Below are 25,022 nucleotides of genomic sequence, written 5' to 3'. Positions count from 1 at the left end.
ATATGTTTGAAACCTCAGGACAGGCTAGGGAGAATTGTGGTTTTTGTTTTTTCTGGTTAATACATAGGTAGCCCATGCTGTCAAGGTTTTCATGGTCTCAGTTTGCTCTACAGCAATTATAGTTGCTGTCAGTGATGTTCATGTGTGTCATGGAACAATGCGTGTGTTCTTTGGGTTGGGTATACCTGGATTCAAATCCTGGCTAATGACTAAACTTACCTTTGGGAAGTGAAGGACAGAGAACAGCCATATCAGTTTTCTAAGAAGAACCTTAGAGGATTAAGAGGAAACAATGCATAAAAATAAAGTTATATATACTTGCATAACTGGGCAATTCTAGTCCACTATTTTTATCAGTACAATTCCATCTCTGCAAAAGCAGTTCAAAGAACTTTTCTAGGGTTGAACAACAGTCATGGGTTTAAGTTATGTGTGGTCATATCTACAAGTGTAAGAATCCTTATAGAGGATGAAATTTTTGAACTCTGGACTGTCTTGGACAATCCCACTGATATGGACTCTAATCATGGCAGTCCTGTAGTCCTGTATCATTTTGCTTTGGTTTAGTTTTAACATTGTACCAGAGCATATTCTCATCATGGAAGTAAAACAACAACAAAATACAAAAAGAATAAAAAGCCCCCTTGACCACTCCTTTACCTGTACCTCCTCCCCCATCTTTGTACCTAACCCCAAGGGTAACCACCGTTGCCAGATTTTTCTTTACAATTACTTGCACTGTGCTTTTTGAAATCTTCTAGTAAGAAGGTACAACAAAGGCTTTCTTAGGAATTTAAACTTGAGGCAAAAAGACAAGGAAAAGCTCTTCATCCTCTCCCTCAAAATGCATTTACAGTGAGTTTGGAACATTGGCTATATGTGTGAGGTAAAATTAGTATTTCCCTTGGAATGAAATTTAGATGTAATTGGAATTCCATAGACTATTATAGTTTTAAAATTTGTGAAATCTTTTTACTAGCAGGAAAACTGTGTTGTCATCTATATATTAGTGACTGAGAAATGTAGAAGTTCAGATATAGAATACTGATGCCCTGCTTTCCAGATTTGGTTTACAAATGAGTTTTATTTGGCCTGCACAGTGCTTTAAATTTTTTTGAATTTTAATGTCTTTGGTTGCAGCATGCTTTTCTTCAAAGGTGTACTTTTAATCTATAGCAGTATTTACTCATTTTTGGTACCTGCTTGGACCTAAAAGGCATCTTACTTCGGGACTCCCATTTTGGAAAAGGAGAGGTTCAGAATTAAGCTGAACTGGTTTTGGTTTGCCCACATGTAATTAAGCTCAAATTCAAAGACTTAGCAGGGTTACCTTATACAAACATTTTATGTTACGCATCTAACATATGTACATGCATCTGTATGATTTTCCTTTGATATATCAACACATTAATCCCTCCGTAATTAGCATTGTTCTTTAAAACTATTGATGTCCAGCATGTGTATGACATTGGAATTGCTATGACTTGAAGTGTGTTGCTTGATTTCTTAGCTTTTGACTTAAAAAGTTTAATTGGTGAAGTTCTGTTTTTTAACCTCGGCAGTGAGTATGCAGAGGTTTGCTTTACTATTCATTAAACTCTTCGTTTATGCTGTTGATACGCTTTTCTGTGTACGATCTGTTTTATTGTTTAAAAACAGTTTAAGGATTGGCTTATATTTCTTTATTCCCTAAAATAAAGCAACCGAAAAATTTTTTTTGTTATATGAAAGAAAATTAATCTCACTTGAAACTCTTCTTTTCTTAATTTATTATTGACATTAGATGAGTAATGAAAGAGGCTTTGAAAATGTAGAACTGGGAGTCATAGGAAAAAAGAAGAAAGTCCCAAGGAGAGTCATCCACTTTGTTAGTGGTGAAACAATGGAAGAATACAGCACGGATGAAGATGAAGTTGATGGCCTGGAGAAGAAAGATGTTTTGCCTACTGTTGATCCGGTAGGTTTGATGCTGACGTTCCTTTTGTCAGTGGGTTTTGTTTTGACTGATTTGTTTCCCTTAAACATTTAAAAAATATATATATTTATTTATTTATTTATATTTTTGGCTGCGTCGGGTCTTAGTTGCGCGGGATCTTCGTTGTGGAACTCTGGCTCCTCTCTAGTTGCAATGCGCGGGCTTAGTTGCCCTTAGGCACGTGGGATCTTAGTTCCCCAACCAGGGATGGAACCCGTGTACCCTGCATTGGAAGGCGGATTCTTAACCACTGGACCACCAGGGAAGTCCCTGTTTCCCTTAAACATTGAATAGAAGGGACCTTTGAGTTGTAAATAAACTGTATTCTGATTATAAAATTATACATTATGATTTTGGTGGAAAACAATATTTTTACAAAATATGGATGGAAGTATTTTCTGTATTTCAGTAGCCTGAATAGTTTATTTTTTGAGTGTCAGAGTTCTTTTGTCAGTGTGGATAGGTTTCTTTAAGATTTATTTCACTGAACGGCGTAGTTGAATTCCAGTCCTTTTGTATTAAAGACTGTACCACCATGATGGTTTCCATTTAAAGCTTAGAAGTTGTCAGTTCTTTTTTATATTGCCTCAAGTTTTGATTAGAAGATAGGAGTGTACAGTTCTTAACTTTATGTTCCTCACCAGCTAAATTTAAGAATTTCTAAGTTATAAATGATGTGACTGGGGACTTTCCTGGTGGCGCAGTGGTTAAGGATCCGCCTGCCAATGCAGGGAACACGGGTTCAATCCCTGGTCCAGGAAGATCCCACATGCCGCGGAGCAACTAAGCCTGTGCACCACAACTACTGAAGCCCACGTGCCACAACTACTGAAGCCCGCGTGCCACAGCTACTGAAGCCCATGTGCCTAGAGCCCGTGCTCTGCAGCAAGAGAAGCCACTGCAATGAGAAGCCCGTGCACCACAGCGAAGAGTAGCTGCCGCTTGCCGCAACTAGAGAAAGCCCGTGCACAGCAGCAAAGACCCAATGCAGCCAAAAAGAAATTAAAAAACAAAAACAAAAACAAAACAAAACAAAAAGATGTAACTGTAAAATTATAAGACTAGCTGTACATTTTTTTAAAAGAAGTGTTGCCTTTCTAAGTAGTCATTTTGAGAGTTCAGTTGATCAAATATTTATGGACTTTCTAGGTGCTGGTGATACGGCAATGGGCAGTATAAATTTCTGCTCTTATATGCTAGTGGGCAGAAAGGCAATAAGCAAGTATATACTATAATTATCAGACTATGGAAAGTGCTATGAAGAAAATAAAGCAAAGTAGCAGAATAGAGAATTATTAATTTAGATTTGGCTTAAAAAATGTTATTACTAATTTTTCATCAGATTTGGTTCTAAATAAATTCTAGTTATTAAAAAAATATCAGATCCAGATTCTCTGCTATAGACAGTATTCAAAGGACTGTGCAGTATACTCTGAAGGCAATTCCAAATGCATGCAGAATATTGTAGAAGTGTTTCATGCAGTGGAAGAATTGTTGAAATAAATGTCTTTCTTCTAAATTACTTTGAAGGGGTTTTTATTTGTCTGTATAAATTTGTGTATATATGTATGGTTTAAAAAGTCTTTGTCTCAAAAATTGTCCTCTATTTACATAGGAATCGGTAATAAAGACATTGCATAGAAAAAATACATCCTTACTACTTTCCTAAAGGTTTACTCTTTAAAAAAGCTTTATTGAAATGCAGTCCACGTAGCATACATTCATCAATTTAAAATTTGCAGCATTCACTGATAGACGCAACCATTACCAGAGTCAATTTTTAGTACATTTGCATCACCTCAAAAAGAAACCCAGTACCCTTTAGTTATCACTCCCTACCCTTCATCTCTCCAACCCCTGATGACCACTAATCTATTTTCTGTCTATTGATTTCCCTATTATGGACATTTCATATGAACGAACTCGTATGATATGTGATCTTTTGTGACTGGCTTCTTTCACTTAGCGTAACGTTTTCAAGGTTTATCCATGTTATAGCATGTGTCAGAACTTCATTCCTTTTTTTGATATACCATGTTTGTCAGGTCAGAGACATTTGGTTGTTTCTACCTTTTGGCTATTATGAATAATTCCGCTATGAACATTTGTGTACAGGTATTTGTGTGGACGTATGTTTTCATTTCTCTTAGGTATGTACCTATGAGTGGAATTGCTGGGTCATATGATAACTCTATACAGGTATCCCCTGCTTTTTGAAAGTTTGCTTTACACCACTTCGCTTTTATGAAAAACCTACGTTAGTACCTCTTTTCGCTAACTGAAAGAAAGCCGAAGAGGATTTTCACTTTTATGAAAAAAGGTAAAAAGTAAAAATAGCGTCCAGAATTTGTTTTGCAGTGAGCCCTTGTAGAGGTGGTGGGCACCCTGAACAGTGAGAGAGGCACCTTGAAGCTCCTTCCCTGGGGAACTACACAGCATCACAGCATCAAGCCGCCATAGCTTTGAACTGTATCTGTGAGCATTTGTGCTTTGTTTCGATTTATTTTGTTCAGCTGTTTAGTAAGATGTGTCCTATGGTAAGCACTTCTTTGCTTTACACAGTTTTGCGTTATGAAAGGTTTCATAGGAATGCTCTACTTTTGGATAGCAGGGAAATCCTGTATTCAGTCATTTGAAGAACCACCAAATTGTTTTCCAAAGTGGCTGCACCATTTAAAATTCCTGCCAGCATTGAATGAGGGTTCTGATTTCTCTACATCCTTATCAACACTTGTTACTATCTTTTTTATTCTAGTTGTCCTTGTGGATGTGAAGTGGCATCTCATTATGGTTTTAATTTGCATTTCCCTGGTGGCCAGTGATATTGAGCATCTTTTCATTTGTTTATTGGCCATTTGTATATCATCTTTAGAGAAATGCCTATTCAGATCCCTTGCCTGTTTTTGTATTTTTTAAATATTTATTTATTTTTGGCTGAGGATCTTTCATTGTGGTGCACGGGCTCTTTGTTGTGGTGTGCGGGCTTCTCTCTAGTTGTGGCACACGGGCTCCAGAGCGCATGGGCTCTGTAGTTGTGGCACATGGGTTCCTTAGTTGTGGCGTGCGGGCTTAGTTGCCCCGCGGCATGTGGGATCTTAGTCTCCCGACCAGGGATTGAACCCGTGTCCCCTGCATTGGAAGGCAGATTCTCAACCACTGGACCACCAGGGAAGTCCTGCCCTTTTTTAAAAAAAATTAGTTAATTAATTAATTCATTTTTGGTTGCGTTGGGTCTTCGTTGCTGTGCGCGGGCTTCCTCTAGTTGCGGTGAGCCGGGGGCTGCTCTTTGTTGCGGTGTGCAAGCTTCTCATTGTGGTGGCTTCTCTCATTGTGGAGCATGGGTAGGCATGCGGGCTTCAGTAGTTGTGGCATGCGGGCTCAGTAGTTGTGGCTCACAGGCTCTAGAGCGCAGGCTCAGTAGTTGTGACGCATGGGCTTAGTTGCTCCGCGGCATGTGGGATCTTCCCAGACCAGGGCTCGAACCCGTGTCCCCTGCATTGGCAGGTGTATTCTTCACCACTGTGCCACCAGGGAAGTCCCCATTTGTTTTATTGTGGGTTTTTTTTTTCCCATTTGTTTTTAAAATCGAGGTATAGTTGATGTACAGTATTACATTAGGTTCAGGTATACAACATAGTGGTTCACAATTTTTTTTTTTAACATCTTTATTGAAGTATAATTGCCTTACAATGGTGTGTTAGCTTCTGCTTTATAACAAAGTGAATCAGTTATACATATACAATATGTTCATATGTACATATATGTATGTATATGTACATGTATGTATATATGTATATGTACATGTATACATGTGTATATACATGTGTACATGTGTATATATGTGTACACATGTGTACATGTGTACATGTGTATATATGTATATGTATATATGTATATGTACATATATGTATGTACATGTATGTATATGTATTGTATATGTATATGTACATATACAATATGTACATTTCTCTTCCCTCTTGCATCTCCCTCCCTCCCACCCTCCCCATCCCACCCCTCTAGGTGGTCACAAAGCACCGAGCTGATCTCCCTGTGCTATGCGGCTGCTTCCCACTAGTTATCTATTTTACATCTGGTAGTGTATATATGTCCATGACACTCTCTTACCCTGTCACATCTCACCCCACTCCCTCCCCATATCCTCAAGTCCATTCTCTAGTAGGTCTGTGTCTTTATTCCCGTCTTGCCACTAGGTTCTTCATGGCCTTTTTTTTTTTTTTTTCCCTTAGATTCCATATATATGTGTTAGCATACTGTATTTGTTTTTCTCTTTCTGACTTACTTCACTCTGTATGACAGACTCTAACTCCATCCACCTCATTACAAATACCTCCATTTCATTTCTTTTTATGGCTGAGTAATATTCCATTGTATATATGTGCCCCATCTTCTTTATCCATTCATCTGTCGATGGACATTTAGGTTGCTTCCATGTCCTGGCTATTGTAAATAGAGCTGCAATGAACATTTTGGTACATGACTCTTTTTGACCTATGGTTTTCTCAGGGTATATGCCCAGTAGTGGGATTGCTGGGTCGTATGGTAGTTCTATTTGTAGTTTTTTAAGGAACCTCCATACTGTTCTCCATAGTGGCTGTATCAATTTACATTCCCACCAACAGTGCAAGAGTGTTCCCTTTCCTCCACACCCTCTCCAGCATTTATTGTTTCTAGATTTTTTGATGATGGCCATTCTGACCGGTGTGAGATGATATCTCATTGTAGTTTTGATTTGCATTTCTCTAATGATTAATGATGTTGAGCATTCTTTCATGTGTCTGTAGGCCATCTGTATATCTTCTTTGGAGAAATGTCTATTTAGGTCTTCTGCCCATTTTTGGATTGGGTTGTTGGTTTTTTTGTTATTGAGCTGCATGAGCTGCTTGTAAATCTTGGAGATTAATCCTTTGTCAGTTGCTTCATTTGCAAATATTTTCTCCCATTCTGATGGTTGTCTTTTGGTCTTGTTTATGGTTTCCTTTGCTGTGCAAAAGCTTTTAAGTTTCATTAGGTCCCATTTGTTTATTTGTGTTCTTATTTCCATTTCTCTGGGAGCTGGGTCAAAAAGAATCTTGCTGTGATGTATGTTATAGAGTGTTCTGCCTATGTTTTCCTCTAAGAGTTTGATAGTGTCTGCCCTTACACTTAGGTCTTTAATCCATTTTGAGTTTATTTTTGTGCATGGTGTCAGGGAGTGTTCTAATTTCATACTTTTACATGTAGCTGTCCAGTTTTCCCAGCACCACTTATTGAAGAGGCTGTCTTTTCTCCACTGTATATGCTTGCCTCCTTTATCAAAGATAAGGTGACCATATGTGTGTGGGTTTATCTCTGGGCTTTCTATCCTGTTCCATTGATCTATATTTCTGTTTTTGTGCCAGTACCAAACTGTCTTGATTACTGAAGCTTTGTAATATAGTCTGAAGTCAGGGAGCCTGATTCCCCCAGCTCCATTTTTCGTTCTCAAGATTGCTTTGGCTATTCGGGGTCTTTTGTGTTTCCATACAAATTGTGAAATTTTTTGTTCTAGTTCTGTGAAAAATGCCAGTGGTAGTTTGATAGGGATTGCATTGAATCTGTAGATTGCTTTGGGTAGCAGAGTCATTTTCACAATGTTGATTCTTCCAATCCAGGAACATGGTATATCTCTCCATCTATTTGTATCATCTTTAATTTCTTTCATCAGTGTCTTATAATTTTCTGCATACAGGTCTTTTGTCTCCTTAGGTAGGTTTATTCCTAGATATTTTATTCTTTTTGTTGCAATGGTAAACGGGAGTGTTTTCTTAATTTCACTTTCAGATTTTTCGTCATTAGTGTATAGAAATGCAAGAGATTTCTGTGCATTAATTTTGTATCCTGCTACTTTACCAAATTCATTGATTAGCTCTAGGAGTTTTCTGGTAGCATCTTTAGGATTCTCTATGTATAGTATCATGTCATCTGCAAATAGTGACAGCTTTACTTCTTCTTTTCCGATTTGGATTCCTTTTATTTCTTTGTCTTCTCTGATTGCTGTGGCTAACACTTCCAAAACTATGTTGAATAATAGTGGTGAGAGTGGGCAACCTTGTCTTGTTCCTGATCTTAGTGGAAATGGTTTCAGTTTTTCACCATTGAGGACAATGTTGGCTGTGGGTTTGTCATATATGGCCTTTACTATGTTGAGGAAAGTTCCCTCTATTCCTACTTTCTGCAGGGCTTTTTATCATAAATGGGTGTTGAATTTTGTCGAAAGCTTTCTCTGCATCTATTGAGATGATCATATGGTTTTTCTCCTTCAATTTGTTAATATGGTGTATCACATTGATTGATTTGCGTATGTTGAAGAATCCTTGCATTCCTGGGATAAACCCCACTTGATCATGGTGTATGATCCTTTTAATGTGCTGTTGGATTCTGTTTGCTAGTATTTTGTTGAGGATTTTTGCATCTATGTTCATCAGTGATATTGGCCTGTAGTTTTCTTTTTTTGTGACATCTTTGTCTGGCTTTGGTATCAGGGTGATGGTGGCCTCGTAGAATGAGTTTGGGAGTGTTCCTCCCTCTGCAATATTTTGGAAGAGTTTGAGAAGGATAGGTGTTAGCTCGTCTCTAAATGTTTGATAGAATTCACCTGTGAAGCCATCTGGTCCTGGGCTTTTGTTTGTTGGAAGGTTTTTAATCACAGTTTCAATTTCAGTGCTTGTGATTGGTCTGTTCATATTTTCTATTTCTTCCTGGTTCGGTCTCGGCAGTTTGTGCATTTCTAAGAATCTGTCCATTTCTTCCAGGTTGTCCATTTTATTGGCATAGAGTTGCTTGTAGTAATCTCTCATGATCTTTTGTATTTCTGCAGTGTCAGTGGTTACTTCTCCTTTTTCATTTCTAATTCTATTGATCTGAGTCTTCTCCCTTTTTCTCTTGATGAGTCTGGCTAATGGTTTATCAATTTTGTTTATCTTCTCAAAGAACCAGCTTTTAGTTTCATTGATTTTTGCTATTGTTTCCTTCATTTCTTTTTCATTTATTTCTGACCTGATCTTTATAATTTCTTTCCTTCTGCTGGCTTTGGGGTTTTTTTGTTCTTCTTTCTCTAATTGCTTCAGGTGCAAGGTTAGGTTGTTTATTTGAGATGTTTCCTGTTTCTTGAGGTAGGCTTGTATTGCTATAAACTTCCCTCTTAGCACTGCTTTTGCTGCGTCCCATAGGTTTTGGGTCGTCGTATCTCCATTGTCATTTGTTTCTAGGTATTTTTTGATTTCCCCTTTGATTTCTTCAGTAATCACTTCGTTATTAAGTAATGTATTGTGTAGCCTCCATGTGTTTGTATTTTTTACAGATCTTTTCCTGTAATTGATATCTAGTCTCATAGCGTTGTGGTCGGAAAAGATACTTGATACGATATCAATTTTCTTAAATTTACCAAGGCTTGATTTGTGACCCAAGATATGATCTATCCTGGAGAATGTTCCATGAGCACTTGAGAAAAATGTGTATTCTGTTGTTTTTGGGTGGATTGTCCTATAAATATCAATTAAGTCCATCTTGTTTAATGTATCATTTAAAGCTTGTGTTTCCTTATTTATTTTCATTTTGGATGATCTGTCCATTGGTGAAAGTGGGGTGTTAAAGTCCCCTACTATGATTGTGTTGCTGTCGATTTCCCCTTTTATGGCTGTTAGTATTTGCCTTATGTATTGAGGTGCTCCTATGTTGGGTGCATAAATATTTACAATTGTTATAGCTTCCTCTTGGATCGACCCCTTGATCATTATATAGTGTCCTTCTTTGTCTCTTGTAATAGTCTTTATTTTAAAGTCTATTTTGTCTGATATGAGAATTGCTACTCCAGCTTTCTTTTGATTTCCATTTGCATGGAATATCTTTTTCCATCCCCTCACTTTCAGTCTGTATGTGTCTCTAGGTCTGAAGTGGGTCTCTTGTAGACAGCATATATATGGGTCTTGTTTTTGTATCCATTCAGCCAGCCTGTGTCTTTTGGTGGGAGCATTTAATCCATTTACATTCAAGGTAATTATCGATATGTATGTTCCTATTCCCATTTTCTTAAATGTTTTGGGTTTGTTATTGTAGGTGTTTTCCTTCTCTTGTGTTTCTTGCCTAGAGAAGTTCCTTTAGCATTTGTTGTAAAGCTGGTTTGGTGATGCTGAACTCTCTCAGCTTTTGCTTGTCTGTAAAGGTTTTAATTTCTCCATCGAATCTGAATGAGATCCTTGCTGGGTAGAGTAATCTTGGTTGTAGATTTTTCTCCTTCATCACTTTAAGTATATCCTGCCACTCCCTTCTGGCTTGCAGAGTTTCTGCTGAAAGATCAGCTGTTAACCTTATGGGGATTCCCTTGTGTGTTATTTGTTGTTTTTCCCTTGCTGCCTTTAATATGTTTTCCTTAGATTTAATTTTTGACAGTTTGATTAATATGTGTCTTGGCGTGTTTCTCCTTGGGTTTATCCTGTATGGGACTCTCTGTGCTTCCAGGACTTGATTAACTATTTCCTTTCCCATATTAGGGAAGTTTTCAACTATAATCTCTTCAAATATTTTCTCAGTCCCTTTCTTTTTCTCTTCTTCTTCTGGGACCCCTATAATTCGAATGTTGGTGCGTTTAATGTTGTCCCAGAGGTCTCTGAGACTGTCCTCAGTTCTTTTCATTCTTATTTCTTTATCCTGCTCTGTAGTAGTTATTTCCACCATTTTATCTTCCAGGTCACTTATCCTTTCTTCTGCCTCAGTTATTCTGCTATTGATCCCATCTAGAGTATTTTTAATTTCATTTATTGTGTTTTTCATCATTGCTTGGTTCCTCTTTAGTTCTTCTATGTCCTTGTTAAATGTTTCTTGCATTTTGTCTATTCTATTTCCAAGATTTTGGATCATCCTTACTGTCATTATTCTGAATTCTTTTTCAGGTAGACTACCTATTTCCTCTTCATTTGTTAAGTCTGGTGTGTTTTGACCCTGTTCCTTCATCTGCTGTGTGTTTTTCTGTCGTCTCATTTTGCTTATCTTACTGTGTTTGGGGTCTCCTTTTCACAGACTGCAGGTTTGTAGTTCCCGTTGTTTTTGGTATCCGTCCCCAGTGGCTAAGGTTGGTTCAGTGGGTTGTGTAGGCTTCCTGGTGTAGGGAACTAGTGCCTGAGCTCTGGTGGATGAGGCTGGATCTTGTCTTTCTGGTGGGCACGTCCACGTCTGGTGGTGTATTTTGGGGTGTCTGTGGCCTTATTATGATTTTAGGCAGCCTCTCTGCTAATGGATGGGGCTGTGTTCCTGTCTTGCTAGTTGTTTGGCATAGGGTGTTCAGCACTGTAGCTTGCTGGTCATTGAGTGATGCTGGGTCTTGATGTTGAGATGGAGATCTCTGAGAGATTTTTGCCGTTTGGTATTACGTGGAGCTGGGAGGTCTCTTGTGGACCAGTGTCCTGAAGTTGGCTCTCCCACCTCAGAGGTACGGGCCTGATGCCTGGCTGGAGCACCAAGAGCCTTTCGTCCACGCGGCTCAGAGTAAAAGGGAGAAAAAATAGAAAGAAAGAAAGAAAGAGGCTATAATATAGTGAAGTAAAATAAAGCTATTGTAAAGCAAAGCTATACAGACAAAATCTCACCCAGAAGCATATACATATACACTCACAAAAAAAAGGAAAAGGGGAAAAATTAATATATCCTGCTCCCAAAGTCCACCTCCTGAATTTGGGATGATTCGTTGTCTATTCAGGTATTCAACAGATGCAGGCACATCAAGTTGTTTGTGGAGTTTTAATCCGCTGCTTCTGAGGCTGCTGGGAGCGATTTCCCCTTCTCTTCTCTGTTCGCACAGCTCCTGGGGATCAGCTTTGGATTTGGACCCGCCTCTGCGTGTAGGTCGCCTGAGGGCGTCTATTCCCTGCCCAGACAGAACGGGGTTAAAGGAGCAGCTGCTTCGGGGGCGCTGGCTCACTCAGGCCGCGGGGAGGGAGGGGTACAGAGGAGGCGGGGCGCGCCTGCGGCGTCAGAGGCCTGCGTGATGTTGCACCAGCCTGAGGCGCGCCGTGCGTTCTCCCGGGGAAGTTGTCCCCGGATCACGGGACCCTGGCAGTGGCGGGCTGCACAGGCTACCGGGAGGGGCGGTGTGGAGAGTGACCTGTGCTCACACACAGGCTTTTTGGAGGCGGCAGCAGCAGCCCCAGCGTCTCACGCCCGTCTCTGGGGTCCGCGCTGATCGCCGCGGCTTGCGCCCTTCTCTGGAGTTCGTTTAGGCGGCGCTCTGAATCCCCTCTCCTTGCGCGCAGCGAAACAAAGAGGCAAGAAAATGTCTCTTGCCTCTTCGGCAGCTGCAGACCTTTTCCCGGTCTCCCTCCCAGCCAGCTGTGGTGCGCTAACCCCTTCAGGCTGTGTTCACGCAGCCAACCCCAGTCCTCTCCCTGGGGTCTGACCTCCGAAACCCGAGCCTCAGCTCCCAGCCCCGCCCGCCCCGGCGGGTGAGCAGACAAGCCTCTCGGGCTGGTGAGCGCTCCTCGGCGCCGAGCCTCTGTGCGGGAATCTCTCCATTTTTCCCTCTGCGCCCCGTTGCTGTGGCGTCCCCGCTGATAGCTGCGGCTCGCGCCAGTCTCTGAAGTTCGTTTAGGCGGCGCTCTGAATCCCCTCTCCTCGCGCACCAGGAAACGAAGAGGGAAGAAAAAGTCTCTTGCCTCTTCGGCAGCTGCAGACTTTTTCCCGGGCTCCCTCCCGGCTAGCTGTGGTGCACTAACCCCTTCAGGCTGTGTTCACGCCGCCAACCCCAGTCCTCTCCCTGCGATCAGACCTCCGAAGCCCGAGCCTCAGCTCCCAGCCCCGCCCACCCCGGCGGGGGAGCAGACAAGCCTCTCGGGCTGGTGAGTGCTGGTCGGCACTGATCCTCCTTGCGGGAATCTCTCCGCTTTGCCCTCCGCACCCCTGTGGCTGCGCTCTCCTCCGTGGCTCCGAAGCTTCCCCCCTCTGCCACCCGCAGTCTCTGCCTGCGAAGGGGTTCCTAGTGCGTGGAAATCTTTCCTCCTTCACAGCTCCCTCCCACTGGTGCAGGTGCCGTCCCTATTCTTTTGTCTCTGTTATTTCTTTTTTCTTTTGCCCTACCCAAGTACGGGGGGAGTTTCTTGCCTTTTTGGAGGTCTGACGTTTTCTGCCAGCGTTCAGTGGGTGTTCTGTAGGAGCAGTTCCACGTGTAGATGTATTTCTACTGTATCTGTGGGAAGGAAGGTGATCTCCGCGTCTTACTCTTCCGCCATCTTCTCTCCTCCCCCTGGTTCACAATTTTTAAAGGTTATATTCCACTTATAGTTATTATAAAATTTTGGCTATACTCCCTGTGTTGTACTGTATATCCTTGTAACTTATTTCTTTTATACACAGTAGTTTGTAACTCTAAATTCCTTACCCCTAAGTTATCTAATTTATTATTAAGTTATTCATAGTATTCCTTTATAATCCTTTTTATTTTCCTCTTCAGTCTAGCTAAAGGTTAATCAATATTGTTGATCTTTTCCAAGAACCAGCTTTTGGTTTCATTGATTTTTCTTTTTCTTTTCTCCATCTCATCAATGTCCATTCTAGTCTTTATTATTTCTATGCTTCTGCTTGCTTTAGGTCTCATTTGCACTTCTTTTCCCACTGTCTTGAGGTGGAAGGTTGGGTTATCTTTCTTATTTCTTAATTAGCTATGAATTTCCCTTAAGCATTGCTTTAGTTACATCTCATAAGTTTTTATATGTTACATCTTCGTTTTCATTCATCTCGAAGTATTTTCTCTTTTCCCTTTTTTTTCTTTGACTTGTTGGTAATTTGAGTATGTTGTTTACTTCTCACATATTTGTGAGTTTCCCACATTTTTTTTCTGTTATTGATTTCTAATTTCACTCCATTATGGTTTGAGAACATACTTTATATTATTTGTGTCCTTTTAAATTTATTGAGGTTTCTTTTTTCTTTTTTTAATATTTATTATTTATTTATTTGGCTGCATTGGGTCCTAGTTGTGGCACGCGGGATCTTCGTTGTGGTGCGCAGGCTTCTCTCTAGTTGTGGTGTGCGAATTTCTCTCTCCAGTCGTGGCGTGCGGGCTCCAGAGTGCTTGGGCTCTGTAGTTTGCAGCACGTGGGCTCTTTAGTTGAGGTGCAGGGGCTCAGTAGTTGTGGCGCATGGGCTTAGTTGCCCCATGGTATGTGGGATCTTAGTTCCCTGACCAGGGATCAAACCTGTGTCCACGGCATTCGAAGGCGGATTCTTTACCACTGGACCACCAGGAAAGTCCCTGAGGTTTCTTTTGTGTCCTAGCAAATGGTCTGTCTTGGAGAATGTTCCATATGTGCTTGAGACTAGTGTATATTCTGTTGTTAGGTAGAGTATTCTATAGATGTCTAATAGGTCTGGTTGGTTTATAGTGTTGTTTGTCTTCTGTTTCCTTGTTGATCTTCTACCTGGTTGCCCTATTCATTATTGAAAATGGGGTATTGAAGTCTCCAACTATTATTGTTGAATTGTCTATTTCTCCCCTCATTTCTGTTAGTTTTTGTTCTGTTGAGCCACTCAATTGAAATTTTCATTTCAGTTATTATACTATTTCAACACCAGAATTTCTATTTGGTTCTATTTTATGATTTCTCTTAATTGATATTCTAAATTTGATGCAACACTGTTACCATACCTTCCTGTTTTTCTTTAACTATGGTTTCCTTAATTCTTTGAACATACTTATAAAGGCTACTTTGAGTTTTTTCTGTTAAATCCAACATCTGGTCACTCTCACAAGTAGCTTCTGTTGTCTGCTTTTTTTTCTAGTGTACGGGTCATGCTTTCCTGTCTTCTTTGCGTGTCTCATAATTATTTGTTTGAATAACTGGACATTTTAGATAATATATTGTAGCAACTCTGGGTGCTGCCCTCTGCTTTCCCCCTAACCCTCACCTCCCAGGGGCTTGATTTTGTTATTTGCCCATTTGTCTAGTGACTTGATGAGTTATTTTAGTGAAGTCTGTCTCCTCCCCACTTGCTGTTTTCTGCTTCAAACTAGCTGAGCTATAGTTGAGCCTGTATCTTCATAGAGTCTAAGAATTTCTTCCCAAGTACCTTTTACCAAAATCTCCACTGATTTTGAGAGTACCCTTAAGCTTGGACTTTTCCACTTCTGTTGCAAATGAAGTCAGTTCACATGGGAAGAAATTAGGAGCTAGCGGTCTTATGGCCTACTTTTTCCTCCTGGGCAAAATCTTTTAGCCAGATCTCTGAAATTGGGGGGTCGGGATAGTAGTGCATTTCTCTGTGACACCCCTACTTTAGCAGCCGAGTGCTCGGTTGGGGTTGGGAACAGAAGCCTTAGGTCTTGGCTCACCTCTTCTGGCATGCAACCACTGTCTTAGGAACTGGGGTAAGGGCGATCAGTGTGCCAGTATTCTCAGTGGCACCATGCTCACGGTAGAGCCTCCATTATGTTAGTGGGGGGCTGATGGAAGGAGGGAGCCCTCACCTGTCACCTGCACTCACCTGGAAGTTAGTCTCAGTAATGGGTAGCTTGTGGGCAGGTTGAGAAATGCTGATTGATGTCCTGTTCCTCCTGGGAGGAAAGCCCTCCACTTGGAAGCTGGGGGTAGAAGGAGCCCTGTGTTCTTAGCTGTACCAGTCTGGCAGTGAATTTCCACTTCACTTTGCTGGGAAGGCCAATGGTCTTGGTTCGCTTACTTCATACTCTCATTTTCTTGTCAAATTTTTATTTATTTTCTTGAATAGATGTTTTTTCATTTGTAGTATATCCTTAGGACCATTTCCAGAGGGTTTAAATGTTTATTTTAAATAATTTTCACTAGTTTCACTGGGTAGTGGGTCCACAGAGTTCCTCCTGCTGTTGTGCTGTAAGTCTATATCCACTCTTTTTTTTAATAGTTAATTACCTTGTATATAGTATGTTGTCATTCGAATTTATTTGAATTTTTAGGCCTAGACTAAGACAGGAAACCTGGGTGATAAGAAACCTGTCTGTTTCCTTCGCTGGGAGGCAGCATACATAGTCAGAGCTGGTTTCAGTTCTGGCTTAGTCCTGGAGTAGTCACCTCCCTGTGACAAAGACTTAATCCCACTGCACTTCAGGTTTCACAACTATTAAAAAAAAGATAACCTTTGTCTCATCTATATTAAGAATTGTTTTTGAAGATTAAAAAGATAGTATATATGAATACTCATTGAAAAATGACTAAGAACTATATACATGTAAGGTAGTATTAGATAACAAAGCAAATATAGTAGGTAGCACAAGGAATCTTGCTCAAAAGGTAATTTTAGAACTCTATTGGAATTTGAAAACCCATGACTAATTTAACAATTTTCCCTACATTTCTTATTCAAGAATCATTTGAAAGTTTATGAAATTAACTTGTTTGGCTTCATTCCTGAAATATCCATTTTGAAGTTTTAAAGTTATATTTTCCTTGGTGGTAATTGTGTCTCCTAGTGATTTTTTTAGGCAACGAGTAGCTGCTATTATATACTAATACCATATATGTGTGTGTGTGTGTGTGTGTGTGTGTGTGTGTGTGTATATAAATACTGCCAATAGGAAGCTTATGTTATAAACTTAGTTGGAAGCTGAGAGCTGACATTATACTTGACTTCTAAATAAAATTTTCAGAAAAAAATCTGGTACCATTCATGAAGAATTTATAATTAGCAAATAGGACTATCTATGTTGGCTAAGTTAACCAAGACCAAAAAATAACAATTACTTAAATCTTTTGCTAAAAGAGATACAATTCATTTTTTGGATATTTTTAATTGCTGCCTGAACTCTAAATATCTTCGTTTGGTTTATTACTTATGCATGCACATGTTAATGTGAGTCATCATTTTTTTAAATGCTGTAGTCTAATGTAGACTTCTGGTCGTAAAGCAAACTTGCAGATAGTGTTTTTCCTCTTTAATGGGGACACTTAGGTTGTTTCCATATCTTGGCTACTGTAAATAATGCTGCCACTAACAAGAGAGTGGAAATACCTCTTCAAGATTTTAATTTCAGTTCTTTTGGATAAATACCCAGAAGTGGAATTGCTGGATCATTTGGTGTTTGTATTTTTTATTTTTTGAGGAACCGCCCTACTGTTTTCCATAATGGCTGCACCATTTTACATTCCCACCAACAGCGTCCAAGTGTTCTAATTTCTTTACATACTCACCAACACTTGTCTTTTTTTAAAAATAGTAATCATCCTAGCAGCTGTTTATAACTAAAGGCAAACCTAGCATCACAATGTGAAAAGCAGACTTTGCAATTTCGATTTGCTTCTAATGCATCATAAATCTGATAGGACAAAGGAATTTGGAAAAGGTATTGTTGTATATTTACATAGTAGATATGTAGAACAGACCCAATTAAAGAAAAACCCTGATATCTAAAATAAAGATTTAAGAATAATACTCCTGGGACTTCCCTGGTGGTGCAGTGGTTAAGAATCCGCCTGCCAATGCAGAGGACACGGGTTCGAGCCCTGGTCTGGGAAGATCCCACATGCAATGGAGCAACTAAGCCCGTGCACCACAACTACTGAGCCTGCGCTCTAGAACCCGCGAGCCAGAACTACTGAGCCCACGAGCCACAACTACTGAAGCCCACGTGCCTAGAGCCCATGCTCCGCAACAAGAGAAGCCACCACAATGAGAAGCCTGTGCACCACAATGAAGAGCAGCCCCCGGCTCGCCGCAACTAGAGAAAGCCCACGCGCAGCAACAAAGACCCAATGCCGTCAAAAATAAATAAATAAATAAATGAAAGAATAATACTCCTGGCATATGATACTTGATAGAACGTAAGAAATGGAGACCTAGATCTTTTTACAATCTTATAATTGTTTTCCTTAGATTTTATCTTAGATGAACGTTAAGAGTAAACATATTTCCAGTAATTCATTTAACCATTGATTTAGTTTCACTTAGGGTTCCTTAAATATGTGTATATGTGTGTATCTAACTATACATATTAAAAACTTAGATTATGCACAAAACTGTTACCTATATAAATGGACTGATGCCTTTCTTAATATAGTCAGAACTCAAAATTACCTGGGCTCATTTTTGCCTATCAAATTTTTAAAAAGGAAAAGAACAATATACTGTAATGAGGGTACAAGGGAATGGACAATCTCATACATTACTGCTGAATATTTATTGGTAAATTTTCTGGTGTGAAGTTTTGCATTGTGAAGGGAGAGCTTTCCAAATGATTAAATTTTTGGCCTAGTTATTCCACCCTTAGGAATTTAAGCATTTGGGAAATATGCTTAATATTTTCAATATAGTAAATGGGAAAAACAGCAGGATAGAAAAAGTATAGCAATGTTGTAAAACACATGTATGCTTAGGAAAAGACTGGGAAAAATATACTAAGATGTTAATGATAATTATCTATGGATGGTGGAAAAATGGGTGACTTAAATTTTCTTTATACTTTTTCCATTTTGTAAGTGTTTTGCAATAAATGAGCAAATATAATAATACTGCTTGCTTTTATAATTTAAAAATAAGTTGTTTCAAAACAAAAGATAGCAAGTCTTAATAGTTCTTTATTAAGGAAGAGATGGAAAATTATGCAGGAAGAAATAGATAATTAAATTTTTGAAGAAAGAGATGAATCTACTTGAGTTTGCACTCATAAATTGGAAGTCTTAAAGACTCAAGATCTTGTCCCAGTTCTGTTACTGGGATGGTGGTGGCGGTAGTGATGCTGGCAGTGGTGGCAGGGTTCCAGTGTAGACTGTGGGTCAGTGTCTGCACAAAGGGCCCTATCCATTCATTCTGTATAACTCTGTGTGATAATGATAGATGGTATTCCTGAATCCTTATCCAGTGTCTCAGCTCTGGAGCAGGTTTGACTCTTTGGTAGTCGCTGCCTGGATATTAGCAATTGTTCTCTCTAGAAACAACCCCAGGAGAATTGGTCCACTGAGAAATGCATGCTTTTCTCCAAAAGCATGCTGAGTCCTTTTCTAAGTAGTTTCTTGGCCTTATCACTTATTATGTGTTATAGAAATTGCTTCCATTCCCTATGTTTCTGTACTGTCCCATTTGCTGTTAAAAAAAAAAAAGTAAACACTAAAGTCAGAGCATCTTAAACAGAGCCCCTAAACTAACCCTTATCCCCACCTAAGAGATGCCTCCTGCTCTGAATGTAGAAGATATAGCAGATTTTTATCAGGGAGTCAGAAATATACAGTGTTTTCTTGAATGTATTTGTTTGCTTGGACATCCATTCTTGTGTAAAGAGAGACTAAGGAGCTACCTTACTTTTGTGTCTTTTCAGAAATGTTATCACAGGAATTGATATACCTACTTTTCATTGAAAGACTATGTTACATGTTTACTCCTCTCTGCTTTAGCCCATCTGCCCAGTCTTACAGATGTTCCTTTTTAAAAAAATATTTAAAATATAGAACTTTATTTTTAAATTAATTTGCATAAGAAGTTGATAAGACAGACAGTGGCCACTCAAAATGACTTTGAAAACCCTGAGGTGAAAAATTTTCCTTAACCAGCAAGAAAGGAAATAACACCGAAATTGGCAACTTCGTTAGCTTTAGACAGCGGAGAAGGAAGATACTTCCATTTCACCAATAGAGAAAAAAGAGTCATTTCCAGTGTCTACAGTTTTCAGTCTTACAGATACTCTTGTATTTGCTTTTTTAACGCCCTTATAATCATCAGCATATCTTATCTAAGAAGATTATGGACAGGTTTATCTTTTCCTTCTCTCCCTGGAACCAATATTCAAATAATTACTAATGTGTTTGATTGATTGTAGGCTCTATACTATGTTTTCTTTTCATAAACAAAAATATTGGTATGATGAATCATGCTCCTATTACTGATTTCATCCACAGAGGCAAACTGTCATCTATGTGGCAAGCTTCACAAAAGTATTCTATGGAATTACCAAGGTTAACTATGCAGGTGTGTAGTGTAGATTGCATTCTGCCAGTGGTCCTAGCCTACCAAATAGATACTAAACTTTTCTTGGGTTATATGCTCTAGTCCCTTTTTAATCCTTGAAGGAACAGCAACAAAAAACCTCATCTTGCCACTTACTGGTTACTTATTTTCTCACCATTAAAAGTTCATTTAATATGCCCTTAATCTGTTTAATTTCTCTGAACCTTAATTTCCCCACTAAATCATATGTGTGTTGTACTTTATGATTTCTTAGATCCCTTTCCATTGACTGTACACACTCTCTGATGTGCTTTTGAACAATGAAGACAAAAAAGCAACAAGACAGGAGAAAGGAAGGCTCTGGATAACTCATAAATAATTAAGGTTATGACTTAACCAACTCCATTTCAGTGCCTGCTGCTTTTTTTGGTTATTCTGTGGACTTAAGGTGGTGATAGTTGTATGGGTGAATGTAAAATGTCTTTGTGACATTCTCTCTACAAAGCTTTTAATTTTTTTATTGGATTGTACTCTGTTTATAGTATCATCTATAGAATATTCTAAGTGCCCACCAAGTATTTGACTACTTCTTTCTGGCCTAAATGTATAGAATGAATTTAGGTATGAATGTCGCTAACCTAACCTCTTGTTGCAGACAAAACTTACCTGGGGCCCCTACTTATGGTTTTACATGCTTCGTGCTGCCACATCAACCCTCTCAGGTATTACTTTTTTGTTTGAATATTGTATAACCACTATAATATGCTCCCAGAACAGGAGCTTTGCTAAATAGGGTGTTTCAAAATTGAAGGAGAAACAATTGGGAGTTAGTCACTCCCTTCTCAGCAACTAGCTAGCTAGCTAGCTCACATTGGAAGATATTAATCTAACTTGTACTTTATCTTAAAACATTTTTTAGCTTCTGGATATGCTTTAAAAAAAGGACTAAAAAATAGCTATATTAATTTAGATACAATTTTCATGTTCTTGAAACTTTCCTGTTAGCAGTTATTTGGCTATTTTGCCATTTGATTCCCTGATATTGTTCTCATTCTAACTGCTTATTCTAAAGCCTGTAGTTATAATTCATTTATGTTTTATTTGATTAATATTTCATTTCTTAAGTTGAGATATAACTAAGTCATATTTGAAGGAAATGAATTATCAGCTTATGACTTAATCGTGCTAACTTTAAATATGCGTTTTAAATCATAAAGCTTTCCTCTGCTTCCCATTTTAACTCCCCCATAGCTTCTATTACTTTATGCCTTTCATTAGATCTAAATGTGAATAGTAATTCATTCAACAAACATTTACTGAGCACTCAATATATGCTAGACAGTCTAGTGTTATGAAAAGAACATGAGCTTTACATTCAGACCTGGATTGAATTTTGGCTCTGCTTTGTCCGCTTGGGCCAGTTCTTCAACTTCTTTGAGTCTAACCTTTCATAGTGCCTGGCATGTGGCAGGCACTCAGTGAGTGCTATAGTATAATCCATTCCTTTCTCCCAGCCCAGTGATATCCCAGCCCTCTGAGAGTATACATTTTTCTTGAAGAAATAGACATCTAACAGATAATTATGACACCTGGTGATAAGTGTTATAGTAAGAGGTATGAGCAGTGTTATTGGGAGCCCAGAAGGAGCCACTAGTGCTTCTTGGGGAAATCAAGGAAGATAGACAAAGGAGATGTACTGAATGTTCATTATCTCCCCGAGGGTGGGGACTGTAACTTTTGTATTCGTACAGTGCTTTGCACATAGAAAGGGCTCAAGAAATGTTTATGGAATTATGTAAGCCATTTAACTTTTGTATTTTTAGTGTGTGACTTTCTTGGAGAAAAGATTGCATCTGTTTTGGGCATCAGCACCCCAAAATACCAGTATGCCATTGATGAGTATTACCGGATGAAGAAGGAGGTGTGTCTCCTTTTTACATTTTCTTGATTCAGTTTGGTTTGCTGTGGACTTCATGGGTTGTGTAATGAAGACATGTATCCTCTAGCTGCCCCAAAGATAGCTCCCTTATACTAGGCGTTTCATTCTCGAGTCATTAATTTCTTTATCAAATTAGCATACATTTTAGAATTTTTTAATACTGAAATTCCCCTACGATCTATGTGCACAATTAAGCTAGATTTCATGTGCTAGGTGCTGTGAGAGGTGCCTTAGATATGTTATTTAATTTAATCTTCACACACCTCTCTTTGAATTATTATTCCAAATTTAAGATGAGGAAACAAGACCTGGTCTCTGTACTTAGGACACATAGACTGGATGTGGGAGAAGTGGAATGGGTTTGCTGCACAGGAAATGACCAGTACTAGAAATGTGTAAGTGCCAGTTGTTAAGGCACAAAGATATGAGGCAATTTTGTGTGCAGATGTCGTGAGGTCTTAGGGTGAGGGTGAAATGAGTTTAGCTTTAAAGAGTGAGAAAGCTTTAGCATTTAAGAGTGTGGGCTCGAGAACCACGTGCTCTGCCACTTCTAACTTTGTAACCTTGGGCAAGATACTTAACCTGTATAAGCTGCAGTTTCCTCATCTTTGTAATGAGGAAAATTGCAGCATCCATGCTCAGGGTTGCTCTAAGGATTAAATGAGTTAATATGTAAAATGCTTAGGGCAGCACCGAGTATATATTGGTGAGCTTGAAATAAATATTAGAATCTTTCATTACTCTCCTTCAAGCAAACAAGGAGGGCAATTCAGGTAAAGCTACGATGTAGAGGCATGAATCTAGAAAGCTCAGCTCAGCTGACTATTTGTTATGTGGTTCCAAGAATGTTTTATAACAAATGAGTGTTTTTAACTCTACCAGCCTTGTTTAGAGCCTCATTACCTCATCTGGACTATTGTGATAGTCTCCTAAATGGTCTTTCTCCTTCACTCTCAGGCAATCTCTAGATTAATCATCCTGACAGGTTACTCACTCTGTACTGACTCACCGTACTACAGGGACCAATGCAAATGCCACCATTTCCTCCATCAATTTAGTAGTTCTGGAACTAGAAGTTATTTACTCTCTAAATCTCTATAGTGGTTATTCCTTTCTGTTTTAATACTCTTCTTAAATGTCTTAACTTCCTTCCTAGATTGTAAACTTCTTGAGGGCAGGGACTGCCTTATCTGTCTACTAGGTGCTTATGGGAACACTAATCATGCTATACCACTTAAGTGAATAGACCACCCTATTCCACTGAATAGGCTGACACCCTGTAACTGTAGTGATACAGTATTAGCTAATTTTTTATTTAGATTAGAATTAACCTGAAGAGATCCAGCCCATGTCAAAGTTAATTCAGGTCTCATATAGCTAAGCAGTGCTATACTGTGTTTTAAAAATAGCTTCACTACATATACTTCATACAATAGTTTTCAATTTGGAAACAGGGGAAGGGGAAGTATGTCTTGTCTTAATTGGATGAAACTGAATTGGACATGACACTAATGTTTTGGTTAAAAAAAAGGCATAAGCAGCTGAAAGTGGGAGAAAAATACTATTCCTTTTGGACATTTATATTTCAACTATTCTTGATATTTCCTCCTTTTAGGAAGAAGAAGAAGAAGAAGAAAACAGGATGTCTGAAGAAGCAGAAAGACAATACCAGCAAAATAAGCTGCAGGCTGATTCCATTGTTCAGTCAGATCAACCAGAAACACTTGTATCCAGTTCATTTGTGAATCTCAATTTTGAAATGGAGGGAGATTGTGAAGTAATTATGGAGAGCAAACAAAATCCAGTCTCTGTCCCTCCGTAGAATGAAATGACTATCAAACTTCTAAGGTAGTTTTTATACCAGGAACTTTCACACTCTCTATTCAAAGGGACTTAATAGTTATTTATATTTTAAATAATATATTAAGTTATCTGGAAAGGGAAGAATGTTTCTTTATTCTTAGGCTCTATCTAGCAAAAGCCAGATCTGAAATTTGGATATTTGTACTATGCTTTTACTATGTCAAATGAGTACTTTGGTTTTAAAATGATCTTTTAAAAAAAGTTAAGGACATTCTAGAACCCTAACCACCAATTAAGAAGAGTTAAATTATCAAGCTTGTCTGTTATTTGTGTAAGAAAAAAAAAATAGGTAAGTTGCTGAATAAGGCTAACTGGAGCTGATATTCGTAGTCTCAGATTAAAATGAGGATTTTTCCCCTAGATCTTCTCGTTATGTCTTACATTTATATATCTAACCATTCATTTCATTCTAAGGATGGTTCACTGAATGTGTAATAAAAGGAGCAATATGAAAGCATTTTGAATTTTCTTTCCTTGAGGATTAACTTTATTTCATGGGAAGGTGATTGAGTTTATAACACCACCAAATATTAAGATGGGTTTCCATTTTTTAATGAAGGTTCATCTTACTTTCTCTTTCAGTAGTTATTCAAACGTAAATAACTTTGGACATAATGTTAAAAACACTAGTTATGGGATGAATTTATTAATGTATTTGTATTCAAATGGTAATACCTAGTGATTACCCACATGGCATCCTGCTTATGTCACTCTTTCAGCCCTGAATGCCTCCTATGGGTCAAGTAGCTGCTTATGTCACTCTTTCAGCCCTGAATGCCTCCTATGGGTCAAGACTGGGGGACAGATGAAGACTTAACCCTCCAGGGCTCACTGTTAAATATTGTACAATGTGCAATGGTAGCATAATGAAGTTACCTGTCATTCACCACTTCGAAGCAACAACAGTGGATGGTTTGCCTGACCCAGTTGGCCATCTCTGTACCCACTGTGCCATTAGCAGACCTTACAAAAGTATAATATGAAACTAATTTTGAAAATGCTCCTATATGTGTTCAGAATCTTGTATCTGTATGACTTAGATTTATAACTAAATGTGGGTAAGGAGAAATATGTAGAGTATTTCAGATATGCTGCTCTTAAAAACCTATTCACAAACTTAAAGAGTTCTTAGGATTAATGGTTGTTAATAGCCTTCTAAATAGCATTAAGCTTTCAATCTTAACTATATCTGTATAGCTTCAAAGAAACAACATAGGTACAGTGGGCTTATTATGGAAGTCTGTTAGCAATGAACATGAACATCTGCCCACTAAGTTCTTCAACTGAAATTTGAAGGATTTAGGAAAGATAATT

General features: G+C 38.8%; 1 protein-coding gene across 3 annotated transcripts in view; it reads left to right on the top strand.

The window, feature by feature from the left end:
• LOC137766239 (signal recognition particle subunit SRP54) overlaps positions 1–24,162 on the top strand; it is an 85,404-nt gene extending 61,242 nt beyond the window's left edge. For 2 of the 3 annotated variants that reach the window (XM_068546195.1, XM_068546188.1), the window contains 4 exons: positions 1,784–1,957; positions 20,562–20,628; positions 21,730–21,827; positions 23,461–24,162. In XM_068546195.1, coding sequence (XP_068402296.1) covers positions 1,784–1,957; positions 20,562–20,628; positions 21,730–21,827; positions 23,461–23,667 — 546 coding nt within the window. In that variant the 3' untranslated portion in view covers positions 23,668–24,162. The remainder of the gene's footprint in view (positions 1–1,783; positions 1,958–20,561; positions 20,629–21,729; positions 21,828–23,460) is intronic. The other variant, XM_068546205.1, reaches the window with a different exon arrangement.
• Positions 24,163–25,022: the final 860 nt, after the last annotated feature.

Source organism: Eschrichtius robustus, chromosome 1 (genome assembly GCF_028021215.1).
Source record: "Eschrichtius robustus isolate mEscRob2 chromosome 1, mEscRob2.pri, whole genome shotgun sequence".
NCBI classification, from domain to species: Eukaryota; Metazoa; Chordata; class Mammalia; order Artiodactyla; family Eschrichtiidae; genus Eschrichtius; species Eschrichtius robustus.
The sequence above is the reverse complement of the archived record's forward strand: the minus strand, read 5'-3'. Positions and strand labels throughout refer to the sequence as shown.